The sequence below is a fragment of the Panthera uncia genome (assembly GCF_023721935.1).
Source record: "Panthera uncia isolate 11264 chromosome A3 unlocalized genomic scaffold, Puncia_PCG_1.0 HiC_scaffold_11, whole genome shotgun sequence".
NCBI lineage: Eukaryota > Metazoa > Chordata > Mammalia > Carnivora > Felidae > Panthera > Panthera uncia.
The window spans coordinates 15,128,171-15,147,302 of NW_026057578.1; the positions used below are offsets into that span (position 1 = coordinate 15,128,171).

General features: G+C 50.3%; 2 protein-coding genes across 5 annotated transcripts in view; one reads left to right on the forward strand and one right to left on the reverse strand.

The window, feature by feature from the left end:
* Nucleotides 1–488, forward strand: part of TP53TG5 (TP53 target 5) — a 3,924-nt gene extending 3,436 nt beyond the window's left edge. For both annotated transcript variants that reach the window (XM_049650697.1, XM_049650696.1), the window contains one exon: nt 381–488. The gene's annotated coding sequence lies outside the window, so the exon portion shown is untranslated. The remainder of the gene's footprint in view (nt 1–380) is intronic.
* The window catches only part of SYS1 (SYS1 golgi trafficking protein), a 34,568-nt gene extending 24,926 nt beyond the window's left edge, over nt 1–9,642 (reverse strand). For 2 of the 3 annotated variants that reach the window (XM_049650699.1, XM_049650700.1), the window contains exons 1-2: nt 9,481–9,642; nt 8,130–8,197 (exon numbers count right to left, since the gene is read on the reverse strand). In XM_049650699.1, coding sequence (XP_049506656.1) covers nt 8,130–8,197; nt 9,481–9,642 — 230 coding nt within the window. Of the gene's footprint in view, nt 1–5,690; nt 6,923–8,129; nt 8,198–9,480 lie in introns of those variants that run through there. The other variant, XM_049650698.1, reaches the window with a different exon arrangement.
* Between the last annotated feature and the right edge of the window lie 9,490 nt (nt 9,643–19,132).

Sequence of the window (19,132 nt, forward strand, 5' to 3'; positions counted from 1 at the left end):
GGGGGGGGAAGGGGGGCAGTCAAGTAGATCTCTGCTGTATCCTTCCCCCTTAGACCAAACCATCACCCACATTTGTTGCATTTATTCATGCCTCAAATAAGATTGACTCTGAACAAAAAGTTCCTTAGCGAAAGAAAGAAAGAAAGAAAGAACAGAAAAAGAACAGAAAAGAAAAAGAAAAAATACTTCACCAATTGAGGTCCCAAGAGAGGAAGGGGTGATGGGCTTGGGGATCCAGCTGAAAGGGAGGCTTCCCCTTCACAAAACCCCCATCCCCAACCTGCTGGACTTAGGGCGCCCTGGTCCCAGAGCCCGCTCCCGGGGCGACAGCTCCCCCTAGCGGCCGTCTTGGCCCCTAACACCAAGGTCTCTGCTCACAGGTGGTGTGACCTTGGACGGGAGCCAGAGGTGTGACAACGGAGACGGCGCAATCATCTGAGCGGGAGGGATGGGCGGGAAAATTCACGAGTGTACAAATAAAATCTCCCATAGGGAATGAAGAATATTACCGCCAGTACTTCCTGTTTGGGGCTGGAAAGGATGGTGGAAAGAGGCCCTCCGCGGAGGTGGGGAGGAAAAAGTGTGCATCAAGATTTTATGTTTCTTCCACTCCATTCCCAGGTCCCTATGGTCAGTCTAGAACGTGGCACCCAGAAGCCAGCGAGCTACACCCCTCCCCACCTCTGCGAGCTGGCCTCTCGAAGGATGCATTCTATGAAGTCACAAAAAGGGAACATCTGTCGGGTGCTTTCTGGGTGACCGGTACCTCACAATGGCCCTGCAAGCCAAGGAGATGAGGAGACCGTGACGCCGAAACAGAAGGTGATTTGGCCAGGCTCACACGACTAGGGGGTGGCGGGGCCAGAACTCTAATCTAGAAGTGCTGGCTGCTCCCCATTCCACCTTCCGAAGAAAGGAAAAGGCACAAGGGAGCATCCAGCCCGTATTCACGCGCATTGCGGCCCGGTTATTGCAGCATCGGCTGTCAACAAACCGGCAGCAGCTGAGCCTCAAAATGTGCCCAGCCTGGGCCAAGGAAAGCACCCAGTCAGGCCCCGAGTCAGTACTTCCCTACAGCTCCCAGGTGACACGGCACGCCCACCCTCCAATCCCAAGCCCGGTCGCCCCCTGTCTGCAGGAGCTATAGCCCTGAACACGCAGTTGGGGAGAGGAAAAACCAGGGAGCCGGGGTTTCTGGGGATCTTCCTCTAGAGGCGGGCTGCGCGGTGTGGCGTCCTCAAGAAAGCAGCGCAGCGATCGAGGGGCGCAGAGCCCTCCCGGGAGGGACCCAGTCAGTGGTGGAGAGGCCTAGATGCGGAGGAAGGGTAGGAGGGCCTCCCCGGGACACGCCTGCACCCTCCTAGGCCCCAGCGCTCCACTCCGTGACTGCGTCCAGCGGGCCTAGCGGGCCTGCACCGGCACAGAACGACCCCGTAGCCCTGGGCGGCGCGGCCACGGCCGGCCTGAGCCTGCGGGTGTGGGGCTGCTCGGTGCCGCCCCGCTCGGCTCTCCGCGAGCCGGCGCCTGGGCGCCACGATCCCCACTCCCTCCTCCCCTACCTCTACAGCGCCACTCCCCGTGCCGCCTCCACCCCGCAGCCTCCACTCCAAGCTGTCTCTCCGCCCGGCTTGCACGCCGGCCCACTTCCCGAGTCGTCGCCATTTCGGTTCTTTTGCTGGACATCCTCAATCCCATCAGTCTTCAAAAATCACCCCTACTCGATCTTTCCCCCCCCAAGCCCCTTCCATTTCATCAACCTTCGCCTGAGGGTTTGTCCCATCTGTCCGCGCACGCTGTCAGCAAGCAATCAGGGCAGCGCCCTCCCAACCAAAACACACCGTGTTGGGGACCCCCTGCACTCGTCCTCATGGGGGCCCGCCCAGGGGACCCCAAGTGGGTAAGGTGTGAGCCTGAGTAAGACTGGCAGCTACCGCCTTGCCGCATAGGCAGTCAGAGTTGGGTCCAGGGTCAGCGTCAGCTGATGGACTGTGTCTGTGTCCTGAGGCTGGGATCTGTCATGTCCAGGGCACCTCTAGGCACTGGGCCGGGGGGGGGGGGGGGGGGGGGGGGGGCAGGGAGGCAAGGATGCAGGCACTTGGGCCTCAGGCAACGTGCCTCCCACAGTCCCACAGCTGGGTTGTCCCCTTACCACCTTCCCTGTGCTTGACCACTCCAATCTGAGGCTTCTCTTCTGGGCTCAGTTAGATCCTGCTTTTTGGGGGCAGGAGGCTGCAACAGATCTCAGAGATCACAAACCACTCCAGAAACGGCTCCCTACCAGTTAACTGTGGGAAAAATTAACTTTAAAGTGTTGGATTCAGAGTGACTTTTAAGAAGTCACATGACCTCTCTGAGCCTATTTCATCTTTTTATAAAATAGGGACGGATATGGGGCGCCTGGGTGGCTCAGTCAGTTGAGCGTCCGACTTTGGCTCAGGTCATGATCTCACGGCTCATGGGTTCCAGCCCCGCATGGGGCTCTGTGCTGACAGCTCAGAGCCTGGAGCCTGCTTCGGATTCTGTGTCTCCCTCTCTCTCTCTCTGCCCCTCCCCTGCTCATGCTCTGTCTCTCTGCCTCTCAAAAATAAAGAAACATAATAAGAAAATTTTTTTAAATAGGGATTGATACTAATATCCATTCCAGAGGGCTCTGTGCAAATCAGGCTTGATGCAGGTAAAGCCAGTTTGTAGGGTGTTGAACAAATGTCCTTTTTTTCCTGCCTTCTTCCTGGACCTGTGCCATAATAAAGCCCCTTGCTTCCCACTCGAGCACTTACCTAACTGCTCACCTTTAAGGGAATTAGCTGCTTGTTAAAAAGCCAATCTTAGGTTCACGTTTACGGCATTTTGATATAATGCCACCTGGATTCCAGAGACTGTCCCTCTCCTACTCTGAACCACCTGCCACTAAACATGATTGGAATGTGCAGAGGATGAGGCTGTTGAGGCAGACAGACCTAGCTTCTCACCAGCTGTGTGATGCTAGGGAAAGTTGTTTACTCCTAATCCTCAGTTTGTCTGCAAAATGGGGAAATAATGGTGCCTCGCTCATTGGATTAAGTGAGAATAAGTCACTCTGCAGTGCATGGCACATAGGAGCGCAGTACTCGGTAGGTATACCCTGATCACGGGCAAGCCTACCTCCCCATCTAACAGCTGAAAACACTGAGGCTTGGAAGAAAGGTGTCTCCTCCATAAAAGGAGGAGGGATGGGGCAGTGGCCCAGTAACTGCTTAGATTTCTGGATGCCGGCCACCGGTTAAATGCTTTGCACATATCTCATTGAATCCTCACAACACAGAGAGGTGTATCTTATTCTCATTTTAGAAACAAGGAAAACTACGCTGGGGTGGGGGTGGGTGGTGGGTGGTGGGTGGGAGTTAAACAGCTTTTCCAAGGCCTCATGGCTAGTAATGCTACCCAAGACTTCACCCCGCACTCCAGTGCGGCTCCCTCGTCATCTAGCCTTGGCCCCTACAATTCTGCCTTGCCCTGGGAGTGGCAGGACAGGGATCCAAACTCTCAGCAATCTGGACCCACTCCTGGCTCAAGACTGTTCTCACCACCACTTGCTACTTTCCTACAGAAACCTTCAAGCAAGGCTTTGATTCCCTCTCCACAGAGGGCCTCTTTTGTGCTCTGAATCCACCCCCACTTCCCTTGCCCCGAAGGCTCTGTGCTCCTTGGGCTACAGATACAGGGAGGAGATCCATGTCTGTGCACAGACTGCCCCTGGGGACGGCCAGAGGAAGTTACTCTGATCTGGGAGTCACTGAGCAGTCGAAGAAACTCTGCGTCCACAGGAGCTGTGCCCCCATAGGATTCATGGGGACCTGGAGCTTCCCACCCCATCACCCCCCACTTGCTGGCTGCCATCCTGACCCCCATTTAGCTCTGATCTGGAAAGAGCTGCCTAGAACTAGGGGTTAGGGGCACCCTCTGAGTTAGACATCCCTTTCTCCTTTCCCATCTTCCTTCTGGGTCATAAATGACTTTGAGCACCACCTATGTACTCATCTCCACTTCTCTTCTCCAAAGGGAAGTTGGGAAGTGGCGGGGAAGGGTGGGATGAAGACAGGTTCAGACTTTAGACCCCTAGAAAGTCAAGAGATAATGCCATCTCCGTGGCTGGGTGGTGGTAACTCTCCCTTAGCCTCTGGAAATAAAAACTTCCTGCAGTTACCTGTTCATTTGGAAATGTGGCCATGTTTCATATATCGTCTACCAGTTTTTCTTAGAAAGCTCGCAATGTTTACAAAGCACTACGTATCCTTTGTATTTAAAACAATACAGTAGGATGCAGAGGTTATGATTATGAAGTGACAGACTTGCATGTCCTTTGACTATTAATGTCTTCAGAACGAGTTTATTGTCAGAACCAGAGCCCAAATCCTGGGTCTGCCAGCTCCTAACACATAACCTTGGGCAAATGCCTTAGTTTCCTCATCTGTAAGATACGGATGGTTCCTTCCTATTTCCAAGTGTTGCCGTGAAGATTAAGTGAGCAACATGTAAAGTACTTAGCCCACTGCCAGACATCTATTAAGCACAGCTACTTGGGGGAACAATGGTGCCTCGCTCATTGGACCTGCGACCAATGGACAGCGACCTGCACAGCTACTTATTACTAACATGACAAACGTGTTCCTGCCACTGCCCAGGTGTCTCAGGAACTTGCCTCTAGACACTGCTTTTATGGTCACTTTAGAAATAGTAACAATTTCATTAAGGTCACAGATTTTTCACCCCCAACTGTCATTCAGCTCAGTCACTGTATTGTTGGAGAAAAGAAATCGGCTCCCCTGACTCCGGGCAAAGTTTGGCCAACTTTGGCAAAATCAAATTACCACTCAAGGGGCAAAGATTCATCAGTACAGAAGATATGCAGAAGAACAGGCACAGTTCTCTGAAGGAAACTCCCAGAGAGGTGAGCCAACACAGTTGGGGCAACCAGCCCACAGCTGACCAGGGGAGACAGCAGCCATATGACATGTGCTCTGGTGCCCTACCCGAAATAACATTAGCCACATGCCTTTATGGTTTGCGGTGTCTGGGGGAAATCCATCCACCCGAGGGGAGTCTTCTCAGCGGGTCCTACCTCCGGGACCCTGTAGCCAGGATCCGAGTCCCATTAACCAGCTGCTTCCTTCCAGCCTGGCCAGAGCACCAAGTGACTGAGGTGCCTCACCCTCGCACTTTCCCGTCTCCACTCAGGCACGTTCAGTCTTAAACCTTCATCCTGTCAGCCTCACCTCCCTTTTCTGCAGGGCTGGGGGCCAGGAGGCTAGAAAGGCTTCCTGGGCAGAGAGCAAAACCCATTTGTGAAGACCTAACACTGTAAGCTGCAAGCTGACTGCTCTCTTGGGCAGGCTCTGGGCGACCCAAAGAGGAATACTGATGGTTTCAATACAGAAGTGGGTCTAGACCAAGTGTGTTCCACTGGACACATTCAGAAATCAATGGCAAGAGAGAAAGGACACTGAGTCATGGCACTTCACCCGAGACATAACACAGGAGGCTGCAGATGAAGGGGGTAGGACACAGGAGTTCCCCACACCTAGTATTTTAACCAAATGAAATAATCTGGGGCCTCGGAGAGAAAGTGACCTAGTCATTCTTTACAGCTCCCCGTCCGACCGTGTGGGTCTCTCGCCGGCCCAACTGCGGCACTACAAAGTAAGCACAGGCAGAACCGTGGAAAATACTGTATTTATGTACATAGGAGGGACAGCTGCAAGCCCCTAACAGAGGACAGGCCACCCCAAAGAAAAATCTTAGCAGCAAATTTCTATCTCCCTCAGCACTCCCAGCACAGCTCAAGTTGGAAGGCTGGGCCTCCTGTCTCTCGGCACCCATCATACCCTTCCCACTGTAGAATTCCCAGTAAGGCAGGGAAAAGGAACTATTGCCAGAAGTGAGGCCCGGTGGGAGCCGGGGTGCCTAGTCATTCCTAGAGAAGAGGCAGTGACTCTATCGTGAGGGGTGGACCAGGAGCAATGCTGGGACTTCTTCTCCGGGTCCTATGGCCTGCTCTGTTGAAAGCTGGCAGTAGAGAGAACTGGAAGAAAGTTAGTCATGGATTCATGGGCGTGTGCACACACACGTGCAGCAGGACACGGGTTGTGCATCTTCCTTGTGCTTGATGCCTCCGTCTGCCGTCCGCTCCGTGACGGCAGCCTAATCCTCTGCACCTCTGCCTCTCTGTGGCTATGGATCCAGAAACCAAGTGTTTCTCCAAACAGAATAGCTGCGGTTCAGCAACATGGCAAAGGTAACAGCTGTCTCGGGGGAGGTAAGACAGATGACTAGAAGAGTGGTTTGCTCCAATCAGATATCCTTGATTTGGTTCTTTTTTAAAATAACAGGCTGGTGACAGGTATAGTGGCTCAAGAATGACATGGTTCCAATTCTGTTATTACCCTGAAAGAGGTCCCCTTGCTGACCTCCCAGATGGCAACGCTTCAGCAGGCAGAGGCCATTCTTGCGGCTGTGGTTCTGACTGCTACCTGCCTTCTTGACAGGGCCTCACTATCTCTCCACCAACAAGACTTCACATTTCCAGGGTTCCTCTCACACCTGGGCTGGACCTCGTCTGGAGAGTCTGAACAGCCCAAGGTGCTGGGGGGCAGGGCGGGAGGGAAGGGCGCCAAGTGCCCAGCAGGGTGTCCAAAGGACCCAATTCTAGACATTGGATTTAGGGGCTGAGTTGAGGGGGATCTCCTTGAGCTCCGTCCGCATGCACAGGTACTCCCCGATGACAGCCATGAGCGCAATGCACACGGCTTGGACCAGCCACCAGGTCAGCGCCGAGGGGAAACGGGAGCTGTAGAACCAGCAGCCCAGGAGGTGAAAGAAATGGACAGTGACAGTGAAATCCAGACACTGCTTCCCTCGCCGGATGAAGTACAGCAAGCCCAGAGCACTGTGGGGAGAGGACAGCAGTGAGTTGTCACTGGGTTGTCCTGGCCTTAGATCATTTGGGGAGTAGGGACAATTAGGAGAACAGCATAGTGGTGGGAAGCAAGCAAGAGAAGCGTGAAGCGGGGGTTCCACTATTAGATGCCTAGAGAGAGCTGGCAGGTAATGCGGGGGGAGGATCGGGCTGGGCAGAAGAAAAACCAAAGTACAAGCTTGATGAGAAATGGCGACTGTCACCCAGGGGAATCCTAGGGACTGGTGGGGACTGCAGCACCCTGAGGCACACATGGACCATCCAAAGTGGGGACCACAGCGACCTGCAGCTGGGCAAATCCTCATGCTGGAAGGTTGGCCTGGGATCAGTCAATCTTCCCATTTTCCAAGAGAAGCCAGAAATCTGGATTTATTTTTTTAACATAAAATATCCTGACTTTCAACTCAGTGGAAAAATGTTTTAAATGCCACTTGGGGGATGGTAAAACAGAGCATAATCTAGGAGCCAAATTCAGGTCATAGTCAGCCCACCCGTTTTTCAGTCTCCAGTGTGAGGTTAAGAATAGTAATGTGCAAGGTACTGTTTTAAGTATTTCCCACGAATGAATTCGTTTCACCCTTAAAACTATGAAATGGGTAATATTATTCGCCTCATTTTACCAAGGAGGAGACTGGGGCTTAGATAGATCAACCTGTCCAAAGTCACGAGACTAGTGGGAAGCTGAGATTCAAAGCCAAGTAAGTCTGCCTCTACAGCCTGAGATCTTAACCATTATGCTAAACTGCCTCTCAAAGGGCAGGCAATGGTCACGGGTGACTTAAATGTTACCCAGCCAAACCCCTCAGTGTACCAACGAGGTGCCCGAAGCCGAGAGAAGGGAAGTAACTTGGCCAATGGCACACAGACCAAGAACAGAACCAACTTCTCCTGACCCCCAGTCCCACCCCTTCCTCACCTCGTGCCACAACAGGGAAGTGATCTGAGATGGAAGCTAACCCCCAGGCGGCATGCAGAGTGATGTAAGAGCTTTCCAGCTAAGTCAAACAGCAATGGAAGGAGCCCTATAATGGAGTCAGTCCCAGAACCGGCCTTTGACACCCACTTTAGTCCACCATGCCCCAGGAATAAGTGCCAGCCTGTCTCATGTCCAAATTGAGGAAGTTAGTTCCAGTGCTAGGACCCCCAAAAGCTGGAGAGCAAAACTGGTGATACTCACCAGGTGAGGGCGTTGAGGATGAAGGACATCATGGAGAGCCGGCCTGGAGGGGTGGAAAAGCCCAGGATCTGAGGGGGAATCACAAATGGAAATATGCTGGAAAAGTGACTTGGCTTGGTAGAGCTCCAGGCTCCAGGACCTCCCAAGGAACAATCATTCTTCCCAGAACACAAAAGAAAATAGGTCCCTGCATCTGTGTGTCAGCTTATTTCCGACAAGGTGCTTTCACAGACCTCCACTAGAGTATCTCACTGGACCCCAAACAGCAGCCGGGAAGAGACTTACAAAGGAGAAGCAAAAGTTCAGAGAGGTAACTTGCCCAAAGTGATACAGTCAGTAAACTGCAAGAGTAAGGTCAATTACAGGGTTCAGTAAACTGAGGCCCCACCAGCCAGACACCTAGTTTTGTAAATAAGGTCCCAGGGAAATGCTACCGCACCTATTTGCTTAGTACTGACGCTGGCTGCTTTAGCACCACAATGACAGAGGTGAGTTGGTGAGAAATCTCCTGTTACCTTGCTGAGGGCTACATAGAGAAGCAGCAGCAGGAGCAAAGATTCCATTCCGGACCTCCTGGCTCTGAGAGCTGTGCTCATTACCGTACACCACAGCTGCCTCTCAGATGCGAAGATCTCACAGCCCTCCTTGACTATAAAGCACTTTCATCTTCCTAGGCACCTCTGGGGACTCTGGGCTTCATAACATTTTGCTGAGAATTATTCAGCCCAGTTTCCAGAAGAGAAAACCGGCTCAGAAAGGGGAAGCAACTTGCCCAGAGTCCCACAGCTAGTGTATCTGGACCTAGATTGGACGCTAAACCTCTCTGAATCCAAAGTACAGGCTCTCTGCGTTGCAGTCCAAAACCTCTCCACTACTGGTCTCATGATTTTGCAGACAGGAAAACTGAGGTTCAGAGGGGACAACACTTGGCCTACATCACACAGCTAGTAAGCGGAATTTCAACGGAGGCCTGATTCCAAAGTCTAAGCAGTTTCCATTATACCTCCGTGAATGTTCTTTTCCCCACCCCCCTCTTCCGTTTGGCACCTGAGAATTTGGGGCCCAGGGAAGTGAAGTCACTTTCTCAGAGTGTCAGAGAGGAGATGCATCAGGTTGCCTGGAAGGCAAAGCTGCTCCTTGACATCCAGGCCCTTTCCTTTGAATAATCTGCTTCTGTTAACAGTCACTAAATTTTATGGATAGGGCACCTGAGGCTCAGAAAGATGAGATCCCTTCCCCGGGACCACAAAGTAAGATGGTGGTCCAGCCAGGTCTGGAGCCCAGTAGTGTCGGACCACAAAGTACACCCGACGAGGCCGAGACTCCGCCCGCGCTGGCCCCGAGACCCTACCTCGGCGTCGAACATCTGGTCCAGCGAGGGACTGCTGCGCACCAGCCCGTCCACCAGCGCCAGCCACAGGCCCAGCGAGCCGTAATAGACTGTCTGCATGAGGACGATCTGCGACAGGATCAGCAACGGGTCCCACACGTAGCTGCGGAACTGGCCCGCCATGCCGGCCCGCGGGGCCCGGCCGCCACCCGGGGCCTGGGTCAGCGCCGCCGCGCCATGGGCCCCGGGCCGCCCTGGCACCTGCGAGGACACACGCCGGGCCTCAGCCTGGGAGCCGTCACCATGGCAACGCCGCCCCGCCCGGGAGGATGGACTAGGACGGAGGGGGCGAACCCATTCCGGGAGCGGGGGTGAGGGCGGGGCGGACAGACCCATTCCCAGAGTAAGGGGAAATCCTGCCCATTCCGGCTGCTCGGGCCCCGCCCGTCCTCAGGCTTCTTCGGGGTCCACTTACCGGTGACGGACTCGAGGGTCGAAGTGTCCGAAGACGGCCCAGCCTCACCGACTGACCCCCTAAACAGCGCTGACAGACAGGACCATGGAGAAGAAGCCCTACCTGCCTAGAGAGGCAAAGATCCAGCTACAGCGGCGGAGCCGCGACCGCGTAGGAAAGAAGCGTTTCCGGGGAAGGCGGTGGAGGGGCGGGGCTGAGGTTGCGCAGGCGTAATGGACACAATCTTCGGCCGAGCCACCTAAACTGGGTACGGGCCGCGGGGAAGCGAAGTATGCACATGCGCAAGATGAAGAATGAAGGCGAACGGAAGTGGGGCACGTTAAGCCGTAGAGCTTGCGTGCCCTCTACAGGGGAGTCTTGAAGAGAAGAGGCGCAACCAGAATAGGGAGCGGGATGGGCAAGAGCAAGGGAAAGATGTTTAGGAATTAACAAGTAGGTAAGTGCTGACTCTACCTTCCCTCTCCTAGTTAAAGTCTGGGATAACTTTAAATGAACCTGCCAGCTTTTCCACACATGATTTTGCCACGGTTCCCGTTTGACAGATGAGTAAGGCTCAGAAAAGGAAAGCAAGGTACCGCCTCAAAGAGTTAGAAGACAGAGTTAGTGGCAGTCAGGATTAGAAGTCACGTGCCAACATCGCAGCATTGATTTCGTGCTACTGGGTAACAGCAAGGTTTGGACACGTACGAATGGGAAAGTCCCTGCCCTCTGACACAACCTAATTATTAGAAAGGCAAAGTAGTGAATGTTTTATAATGTGGGTATCAGTTTGTATTTATATGTACATATAAACTTAAACTAGAAGACAGGACAGATTCTGAAATCATAACCTAGGAGCAGATTCTGACCCTGCCTTGCCTCCGTGACTGCTTTCTTTCTGCCTTTTCTGAGTCCACATAGTGTAGACGGTCGGTAAATATTTGCTGAATGAGTCAAAACAGAGGAAGAATAACAGCAAATTGATGAATCACGTTCTTCCTGCCCCAGCAGATCAAAACCCCTTAACCTCATTGAGCCTAGATCCCCCTTCTCCAGAATGGAAAGAAAGGAAGTAACCGGTTCCAGGAAAAGAATCTGGGTTTTAGAGCCAGCTCTATTAGCTGTGTGACTAGCAAGCTACTTCCTTCTTTAAACCCCAGCTTCCCTGATTATGAAATGAGGAGTCAGACAAGATTAACGTTTGCCAACATTCAATCTACCCTCCACTAATTAGTTTCCCATTAAAAAAACTTCTAGAAGACTGATGTAACTGCCAATCAGAATTTCTGAACAGCATGTGATAATCATATTATCACCTTGAGTTGATACAATTCCAGACAAAAGTAAAGAAAGGTGAGACCTTATCAAGAGTAAGTATGTGATTTCCCTTATCATTTAGAAATACTGTAAACAGTTCCCTTGGACTCCAGTTTGGAAGTCATTAAGGCCCAAAGACTTCTGAGGTGCTTTCCAGCTCAACCATTCTTTTAGGTGCCTCAATTCAGATCAACAAATATATATTCAAATCCCTCCGGTCCACCGATTACTCGTGTGATCTAGTGTTCCCGAGAAAACATCTTCTGTTTATCAAGTACCTACATGATCGTGATCTTATTTCATCCTCACAATCTGAGACAGTTGATATTATCCCTCTTTTTAAAAGTGAGGAAATAGGGGCGCCTGGGTGGCTCAGTCCGTTAAGCGGCCGACTTCCGCTCAGGTCATGATCTCGCGGTCCGTGAGCTCGAGCCCCGCGTCGGGCTCTGTGCTGACAGCTCAGAGCCTGGAGCCTGTTTCAGATTCTGTGTCTCCCTCTCTCTGACCCTCCCCCGTTCGTGCTCTGTCTCTCTCTGTCTCAAAAATAAATAAAACGTTAAAAAATAAAAATAAAAAATAAAAGTGAGGAAATGGAGGCTCAGAGAGGGGGCGTGCCTCTACGTAGGTAAGAGAGCTCATAAACTGAGCCGAGATTCAAACCCAAGACACCTCACTCCAAAACCCAGATAACGATTTCCGAAGAAAAAGATAAGAGTGAAATACGTGGTGGAGTGAGGAGGTCAGGAAAACGACTTAAGAAGTTTTACTTTGTTCCCGCAGGCAGCTTGGTTTTCCTTCCAAGTTGCCAGAATGTTTGGCTTCTCCTGAGTCAGGCCCCCTCACGTCATAGCTGGGCCCTCTCCGCCCGGCTCCTCCCACCTCCCACGGAGAGAAGGCCCTCCCTACCTACTCTCCTGAAATGGAAAATGCAGGTAGCCTGAGGTGTTAGGGCGCTGAATAGCTGGAGTCTGACGTCATTCCTGGAGCCCGGAGCTTGCCTCTGGGAAACCCCTGTGGGCCTGCGGGACAGCCTATTGCACTTTCCTTTTCACCTGTAGGATTTCAGCTCTTGATCTCCCACCTTTCAAAACTTGGGAAATGGGGCACCATCCCGTGTCTTAATTTGGATACAACAAGGAAACCAAGAGCTGGGGAAAACCACAGTAACTCCCTTGGCCAACCTCCTTGGCCCATTTTGAGAATCTGACCACAGGAAGCCTGGAGAAGAAGGATGAACTTTGAATTCAGACCACAAAGCCTGAACTAGGGCCCCAATGACCTGCCATGTGACCTTGGGTGAGTCCCATGCTGGGTCTTAGTATCCCCAACTACAAAATGAAAGAGGAGCATTGGACTCCAACTTCCAAATGCAGTCCATGGCCTTGTGCCATCTGAATCACCTGAGGAACATATTATATTGTCAGATTTCCAGGCCTTGTTGGAAGCCAAAATCTGAATCTCTAGAAGCAGAATACAGAAATCTGGATATTTAAAGAGCTCCCCAAGTGATTCAGAGATAGCCAACATTTGGTAATTACAGAACAAAATGATCTGTAATTGACCTCAGACCAAATCCTCCTTCTAACAGAAAATTGCTCTGTGACCTTGCCGTGTCCACGACTCTCTTTAGGCCTCAAGGTTTTTTTCCATCTGTAATCTGAAGGGTTTGGACTAGAATAGCTGATCTCCAAGGGCCTTTCCCACGCTTTGTGGTTCCAAACTTATGAATGAAATTTTAAACTTTAGGTCAGAGACTGAATGACAAACAGCCACAAGCTGGGACAAACTGTCCTCTGGGTTGAAAGAAAAGGAGTGCCTCTGGTTACTTGGTCACTTACGTCACTTCCCGCTGAACTCCCACTGCGGGTTTGCAAGGTCGACTCTTATTGGGATCACTTTCCTGATCTATCCCCATAAATCCCTTGGGAAGTGTCCTCATACAGGTCTGTGGACTTTGAGCCCTGCTTGTAGTTAAATCCTGGCTCTACTACTATCTTGCTGGATGACCTTGGGAAAAGGACTTCATTTCTCTGAGTCTCAGTTAGTTTCCTTCTCTATAAAAATGGCGATGAGAATAGTACCCGTGTCATGGGCTGTCCTGAGGGTCAAATATGTGCTCACCCCACTACCGGATAGTGCAGTCAGCGTTATGTAAACGTCAGCAATATTAATTATTGTTATTATTTCTTCCCTTGGAATGCAGGAGTGGTAACACCTGGTCTCTCAGATTTATGGCAAAGATCTAAGTAGATGTCAGATACAGTGAGCCCGGTGCCTGGCATATAGTGGGAGCTCAGTAAATGCAGTACCTTCTTTTCCTAATCCCACCCACCTGCAAGGTTCTCCAACTCGCTCCCTTTTTTCCTTTCACCCTTCCCTAGGCTGCCAGCTCACGTGATCCCTTTCTGGGGAATGCTTGATGAAAACACTTTAGGAGAGACACGTGGCTCGGGGACAGGTTATGCAACTCTGCGCTCACACTTTTCGGAAATTCCATGTGGGAGGTTGCATTTGGCTGCCTGTCCTCCTCATGGACTCTGGCCAGTGAGTTCCCCTCTCAGGAGAGAAACTGGAGAGAAAGAACTCATCATTGTCTGTTTTCTCCTCCCGACTAAGAACCTTTTGTTACCCAGAGTGTCTTCAGGGCCGTGTGTGTCTCTGTGGAACATTTGCTGAGTTACCTACTATGTGCCAGACACTTACACGATCTCATTTGATTTTTATGTAACTTCTAAAACAAACTTATAAATTGTAGCTACAATTAATAGTCCCAGTTAACAGATGAGGAACCAGAGGCTCAGAGGAAGGACACCATTTACTCAAGGCCACACTGCCAGTGAGTAGTAAAGCTGGAACTCCGCCCCAGGCCAACCTGACTCTACATGCTACCTCTTCCCAATGCATAGTAGAACATGCACTTGGACATTACTGTTTACACAGGGTTTTCACCTACATGATCTTCCTATCGTCCCAACAGCCCTAGGGAGGTAGGTATATGCATTTTCCCCATTTTACAGATGAAGAAACTGAAGCTCAGAGGAAGAAGTCCACTGGTCAGTGCTTTTCTGCAAATCCTCTACGGAGGATGGATGCTGCCAGGGATTCCGGCAGGTGGCTGGGCCTCCGAGGGCATTGTTTCTCTTGCACAAAGAACTCATTTCCAGGGGTTGGTTGCCAGGTCTAAGGTACCCTGGGAAGAAGAAGAGAAGTGAGATTTTCTGAAACAGTGGCTGCACTCCCCAAGGTTTCTGACCCCCACCATGTATGACACTCTCTGCCCCTCCCTAGAAATTATTCCTTGCTCTGACTTGAAGAATTCAGGGTTTTATTTTAAGCAGAAAAGCTGTTTTCTTCACCTTCCTTTTCATCATTCATGCATTCAATCAGTCATTTGATAAATATTCACTGACCACTTACTATGTGGTCAGCAGGAACTGAATAAAGTAAATGAAGAGAAAAACTCTGACCTCATAGACTTTATAGTCTCATGGAAGACACAGACAATAAACAAGTACAAACCAACAATCTAAAACTCAACATTAAATAGTGAGAAGTGCTATGAAGGAAAATGGGGGTAAGGAGGGAGAGAACAATGGAGGAGGGAGGGTGAGAGGGATTACTTCAGAAATGGCAGTCAGCAAAGACCTCCCCAAAGAGGTGGCATTGAAGCAGAGGTGTGATGGAAGTGAAGGATGGAGCCAACTGGATATCTGGAAAGAACATTCCAGAGAGATGGAACTCAAATACAAAGCCCTGAGGCAGCAATGAGATTGGCATATTCTCCGAATAGCAAGGCCAGTGTGGCAAGAACAGGGAGCAGTGGAGGCCATGGCCATCCACTCTCATCTGAGAACTTCCGGCTTACAATTCATTATCACCTTACAACACCCCTGGGAGCTGTGGGGAGTTGGCAGGTGGGGGAAGGTAGGAGGGATGGGAAGAGGAAAGCAGATTCATTCATTCACTCATCCAACAAATATTTACTGAGTGCTCACTACATTGTGGGCACTGGGCTGGCCTCTGGTATAAGAAACAGACATAGTCCCTCCCCTTGGGGAGCTTCTGATGGAGCAGGGGAGATAACACAACAAAGCCAGAAGAAAAGAAAAGAGAAAATAAAAGAGAAAAGGAAAGAAAAGAATCGTAGAAATAGAAGTTGTGGTGAATGTGGTGAAGGAAGCAATGTAAAAGAAGTTGGGCAGAAAGAGTTTGGCCTCAGGGGAAGGTCTCTCGGAGGAAGTGGTGTGAAAGTATAGACTCGAAAGATGAGTAGAGTTACCCAGGGCAAGGATGTGCCGGCAAAGGAGACAGTGTTTGTAACAGCCCTGTCATCACATGAGGATTCTCCTTTATTGGGGAGGAAACAGACCGATGATGGGGGTGAACTGCCCATGTCATAAGTCAAATTGCCCGTGACGTTTGCTTTTGCTGTTTGCAAAGAGCAGATTCTGATTTCTGTGGCATCTAGAAAATAGTTGCACTATCTTCACCTTGACCAGATGGTGGGTGGAAGCTTGGCGACAGGGCCTCAAAGGGACAGGGAAAGTTGGGAGGAACAGGAGAACTCAGCTGAATGTCGGTAAAGCGGGGGGGGGGGGGGGGGGGGGTGGTTCAAAGTATCCCACTCTGTATGCTGCACTCCAATCCCAGGGCTGAGGCATGTGAATCCCATGGTGCTATCCCTCCCACAGGTAAGGGCTCAGATGATGGTCTCTGTCAAGGACACAGAGGAAATAGGGTGTATGGAAGGAGCCCAGGGCTGGAAACCAAGGGATCTGGGTATAGATGCTTTGTAACCTGGACAACTCACTTCACCTCGCTGAGCTTTATTTCCTCAACTGTAAACTGGTTGTAATAACACCAGCCCTAGCTACCCTCTGGGATGATTTGGAGTATATAAATGCAATGACTTAGATAAAATTTCAGAAGAACCGCCTAGCACTCTGTGAATGGTTGGGATTGGTATTATCTGTGCTTTTCTCTAGCTGTCAGAGTAGGGGGACTGAATGGGAAGCACAAGCTTGTATGCAGGAGGTTCTCAGGTACAAATCTCTTAATCTCTTTTCCAGCATCTTCCTCTCTGCTCCTTTGGGGACAGGACACTTCAAAATGTTTTTATGAGGAAAACAGGAATCAGAGGTATAAACTCAGACAACGTAGTGAGACTGGATCAGAGAAATCTGATTTAAAGCCTGTATTAGTCAGCTGTTGCTGCATAACAACTACACCCCCCCACCCCCCACCCCCACCGATCTCAGTGCTGCAAACAGCAACAACATGTATTTCTCAGTCCTGGGTTTGAAGGTCAGCTGAGGCAGCGTTGTTACAGTTTTGTTACCATTTCTCTCTGAGGCTGTTTTCTCATCTGTAAAATAGAAGTAACACTACTAACTTTACATGGTCAAGGTGAGGGTGATGTTCAACACTTCCTTCTAACTAAAGATACTCTCTGCTCTTATAAGGTAGGTTATGTTCATCCTTGAGGCCAGCTAGTAATCTAAGAAGCAGGTCTGACCTAAAAACTTTCACTCTGGGAGACAATGAAGGCCATTGGCTAAGCCAATCAGACTGACTGTCTCCCAGATTCAAACCAGAAAGAGAATAAGTCAGTCAGAGAGAGAGAGAGGCACCCATCCAGGAAGAAGAGACACCCTCAAATAAAGACCACACAGGCTTCAAGAGCTGGAGATAAGCTGACCAGGCCCTGGAGTCACCTCAGTTTTTGATGTCTTCCTTTCTGTATTTAGCCTTCCTATATCCTTCTAATAAGGATCAAGCCCTTCTTATATCCTTCTAATAAGGGTCAAGCCCTTTTCCCTTAAGGAGTCTGGGATGAGACTTTGCAATTGCGGGAGCTGCACATGCACAGAGAAGATGCCTGTAAAGTTGCCAGCCCAGAGCTTGGCACATAATAGATCCTTAGCCACTGGTGGCTACTGTTCACTAATCAGGGATCTGCTTAAGAGCAAGGGCAGTGTCTCATTCACCGGGAGTTTTCAAAAAGCCTCTCACATAGAAGATGTTCATCAAATGTTTACTGGATAGGTGAGCAAATGAGTGAATGTCTGTGTCTAAGCCTCTAAGGACAGACATCCAAATGGCATTCATTCATTTATCTATACAGCAAACATTTACTGAACGTTGACTTGTGCCAAGATCTTGGGCAAGATGCTAAGGATACATCCATGAACACGACAATGTCCCTACTCTCATGGAGCTTACATCTGGTGGGGAAAAAGACGATAAAAAAGTAAGAGGATACATACATAATGTCAGGTGGGGAAAGTGTTACGACAAAAAATAAAGCAAAGCAAGGAGAAAGTGATTGGAGGGGGTGGGACTATTTTTAGAATTCTTCACCATACCTCCAGTAGGTGCTGACTCACTGTGTGGCCCTTGGTTTGCTTGCCTTACAATGGGGGTGCTGTTGGAGCGATCGGTCCGGGAGGGCCCCTCCTTACCTAGTGTTCCCAGTTTCTGCGGTTATGCAAGGCAGTGGCTGGACATTCCACGGCCTCTGGAAACTCCAGGCTGTCATTATCGGGAACTGGAGAAAAGATTTGCATGGAGTGAGGAAGACCAAAGAGGGTTGGCACCATTCTGGGAGAGACACCCCCACGCCCACTCTCTCAGCTGTTCTGAAAATAGTGACATGATTACCTGTTATTTACTTTGTGTGAGGAGCTTTTGGAGAGAAAGCTCCCCAACTCAGGACTCTTAGAGGGAGACGTCTGTGATCATAAAAATGGATATCATTTATGCACTGGGTGTTGTGCTTAAGCACCCTCCTCTCAACACGTGTGGCTCCCAAGTTACTAAAGAGAAACTGAGGCATAGAATAGTTAAGTGTCTTGTCTCCGTCACACAGCCAGGACGATAGCCCAGATCTCTCTGACCCTGCGGCCCGTGCCCATTAATCTCCAACATAAGAGGGAAAGGGATGTTTGCCCAAGGAGAGAGACAGATAGAGTGACAGGGGTCTCAGAGGAAGGAGAGAGGGGAGCTAGAAGGAGAAGGTGAGGAGGTTTTGAGAAGCCTTCCAGGAGAGGAGGCATTTGAGCTGGGCCATTAAGGGCAGAATTAGTTGTAGTTTCTTGGGCTGGTCACCTCTGGATGCTCCGGGTATGCACTTAGCCTGGGTTACGTCCAGCCTAGGAGGCCTAAAAAGGGGGGGGAGGGGCAGCTTCACCCCAGTTATAGGCCAGATCTCAGCTCCTTTTTGAGCCACCTGCTCCCTGTTGACTTCCCGAATCCCTTCTCTCTGCTTGAAAGGAAGCTGGTGGGAGGATCTGTATATGGCCCATGCCCCCCCAGACTCCTTCCACCTCAGGGGTAGAAAATAAGCAGGTGGCATAATGTAGGGCAGGCAGGGACTTGGTGCCCAGTGCTTCACCTCATTTCATCCTCCCAATTGCCCCAAAGAGGTTGGTCTTGGGACACAGGTCCCCATGTCACTGAAGAGCAAAATGACTTTCAAACTTTCCTCCAACTGGCAAGTGTTGGAAACAGGATTTTAATCAAGAACTTCCAGCCCTAAAACCCTTGTGGATTGTGTTTACTTGGTTATCATTTTGTTTTGTTTTGTTTTGTTTTACTTCAGTCCCATGTAGGGAATTGGGGACTTCGGTTAAATTCACCAAACCTTTGACTAGTACATTTTGTTTTGTGGGAGCCAGAGAAGAATCCATTGAGATGTTTTAAAGGGCCTCAGGATCTGTTCAAATTGTTTTTAACCTCTTGGTGGGTCAGGAAGAGAGAACCTGAAGTTTCTTACCCCAGAAATTTGCATAGAGACACAAACCCTATGACAGCAGTAACTATCCATGCTCCCCTTGTCCCCAATCCACAAAGCACAGGTTAAAGCCCCACAAATCTACAAATAACTACATTCAAATGTGTTTC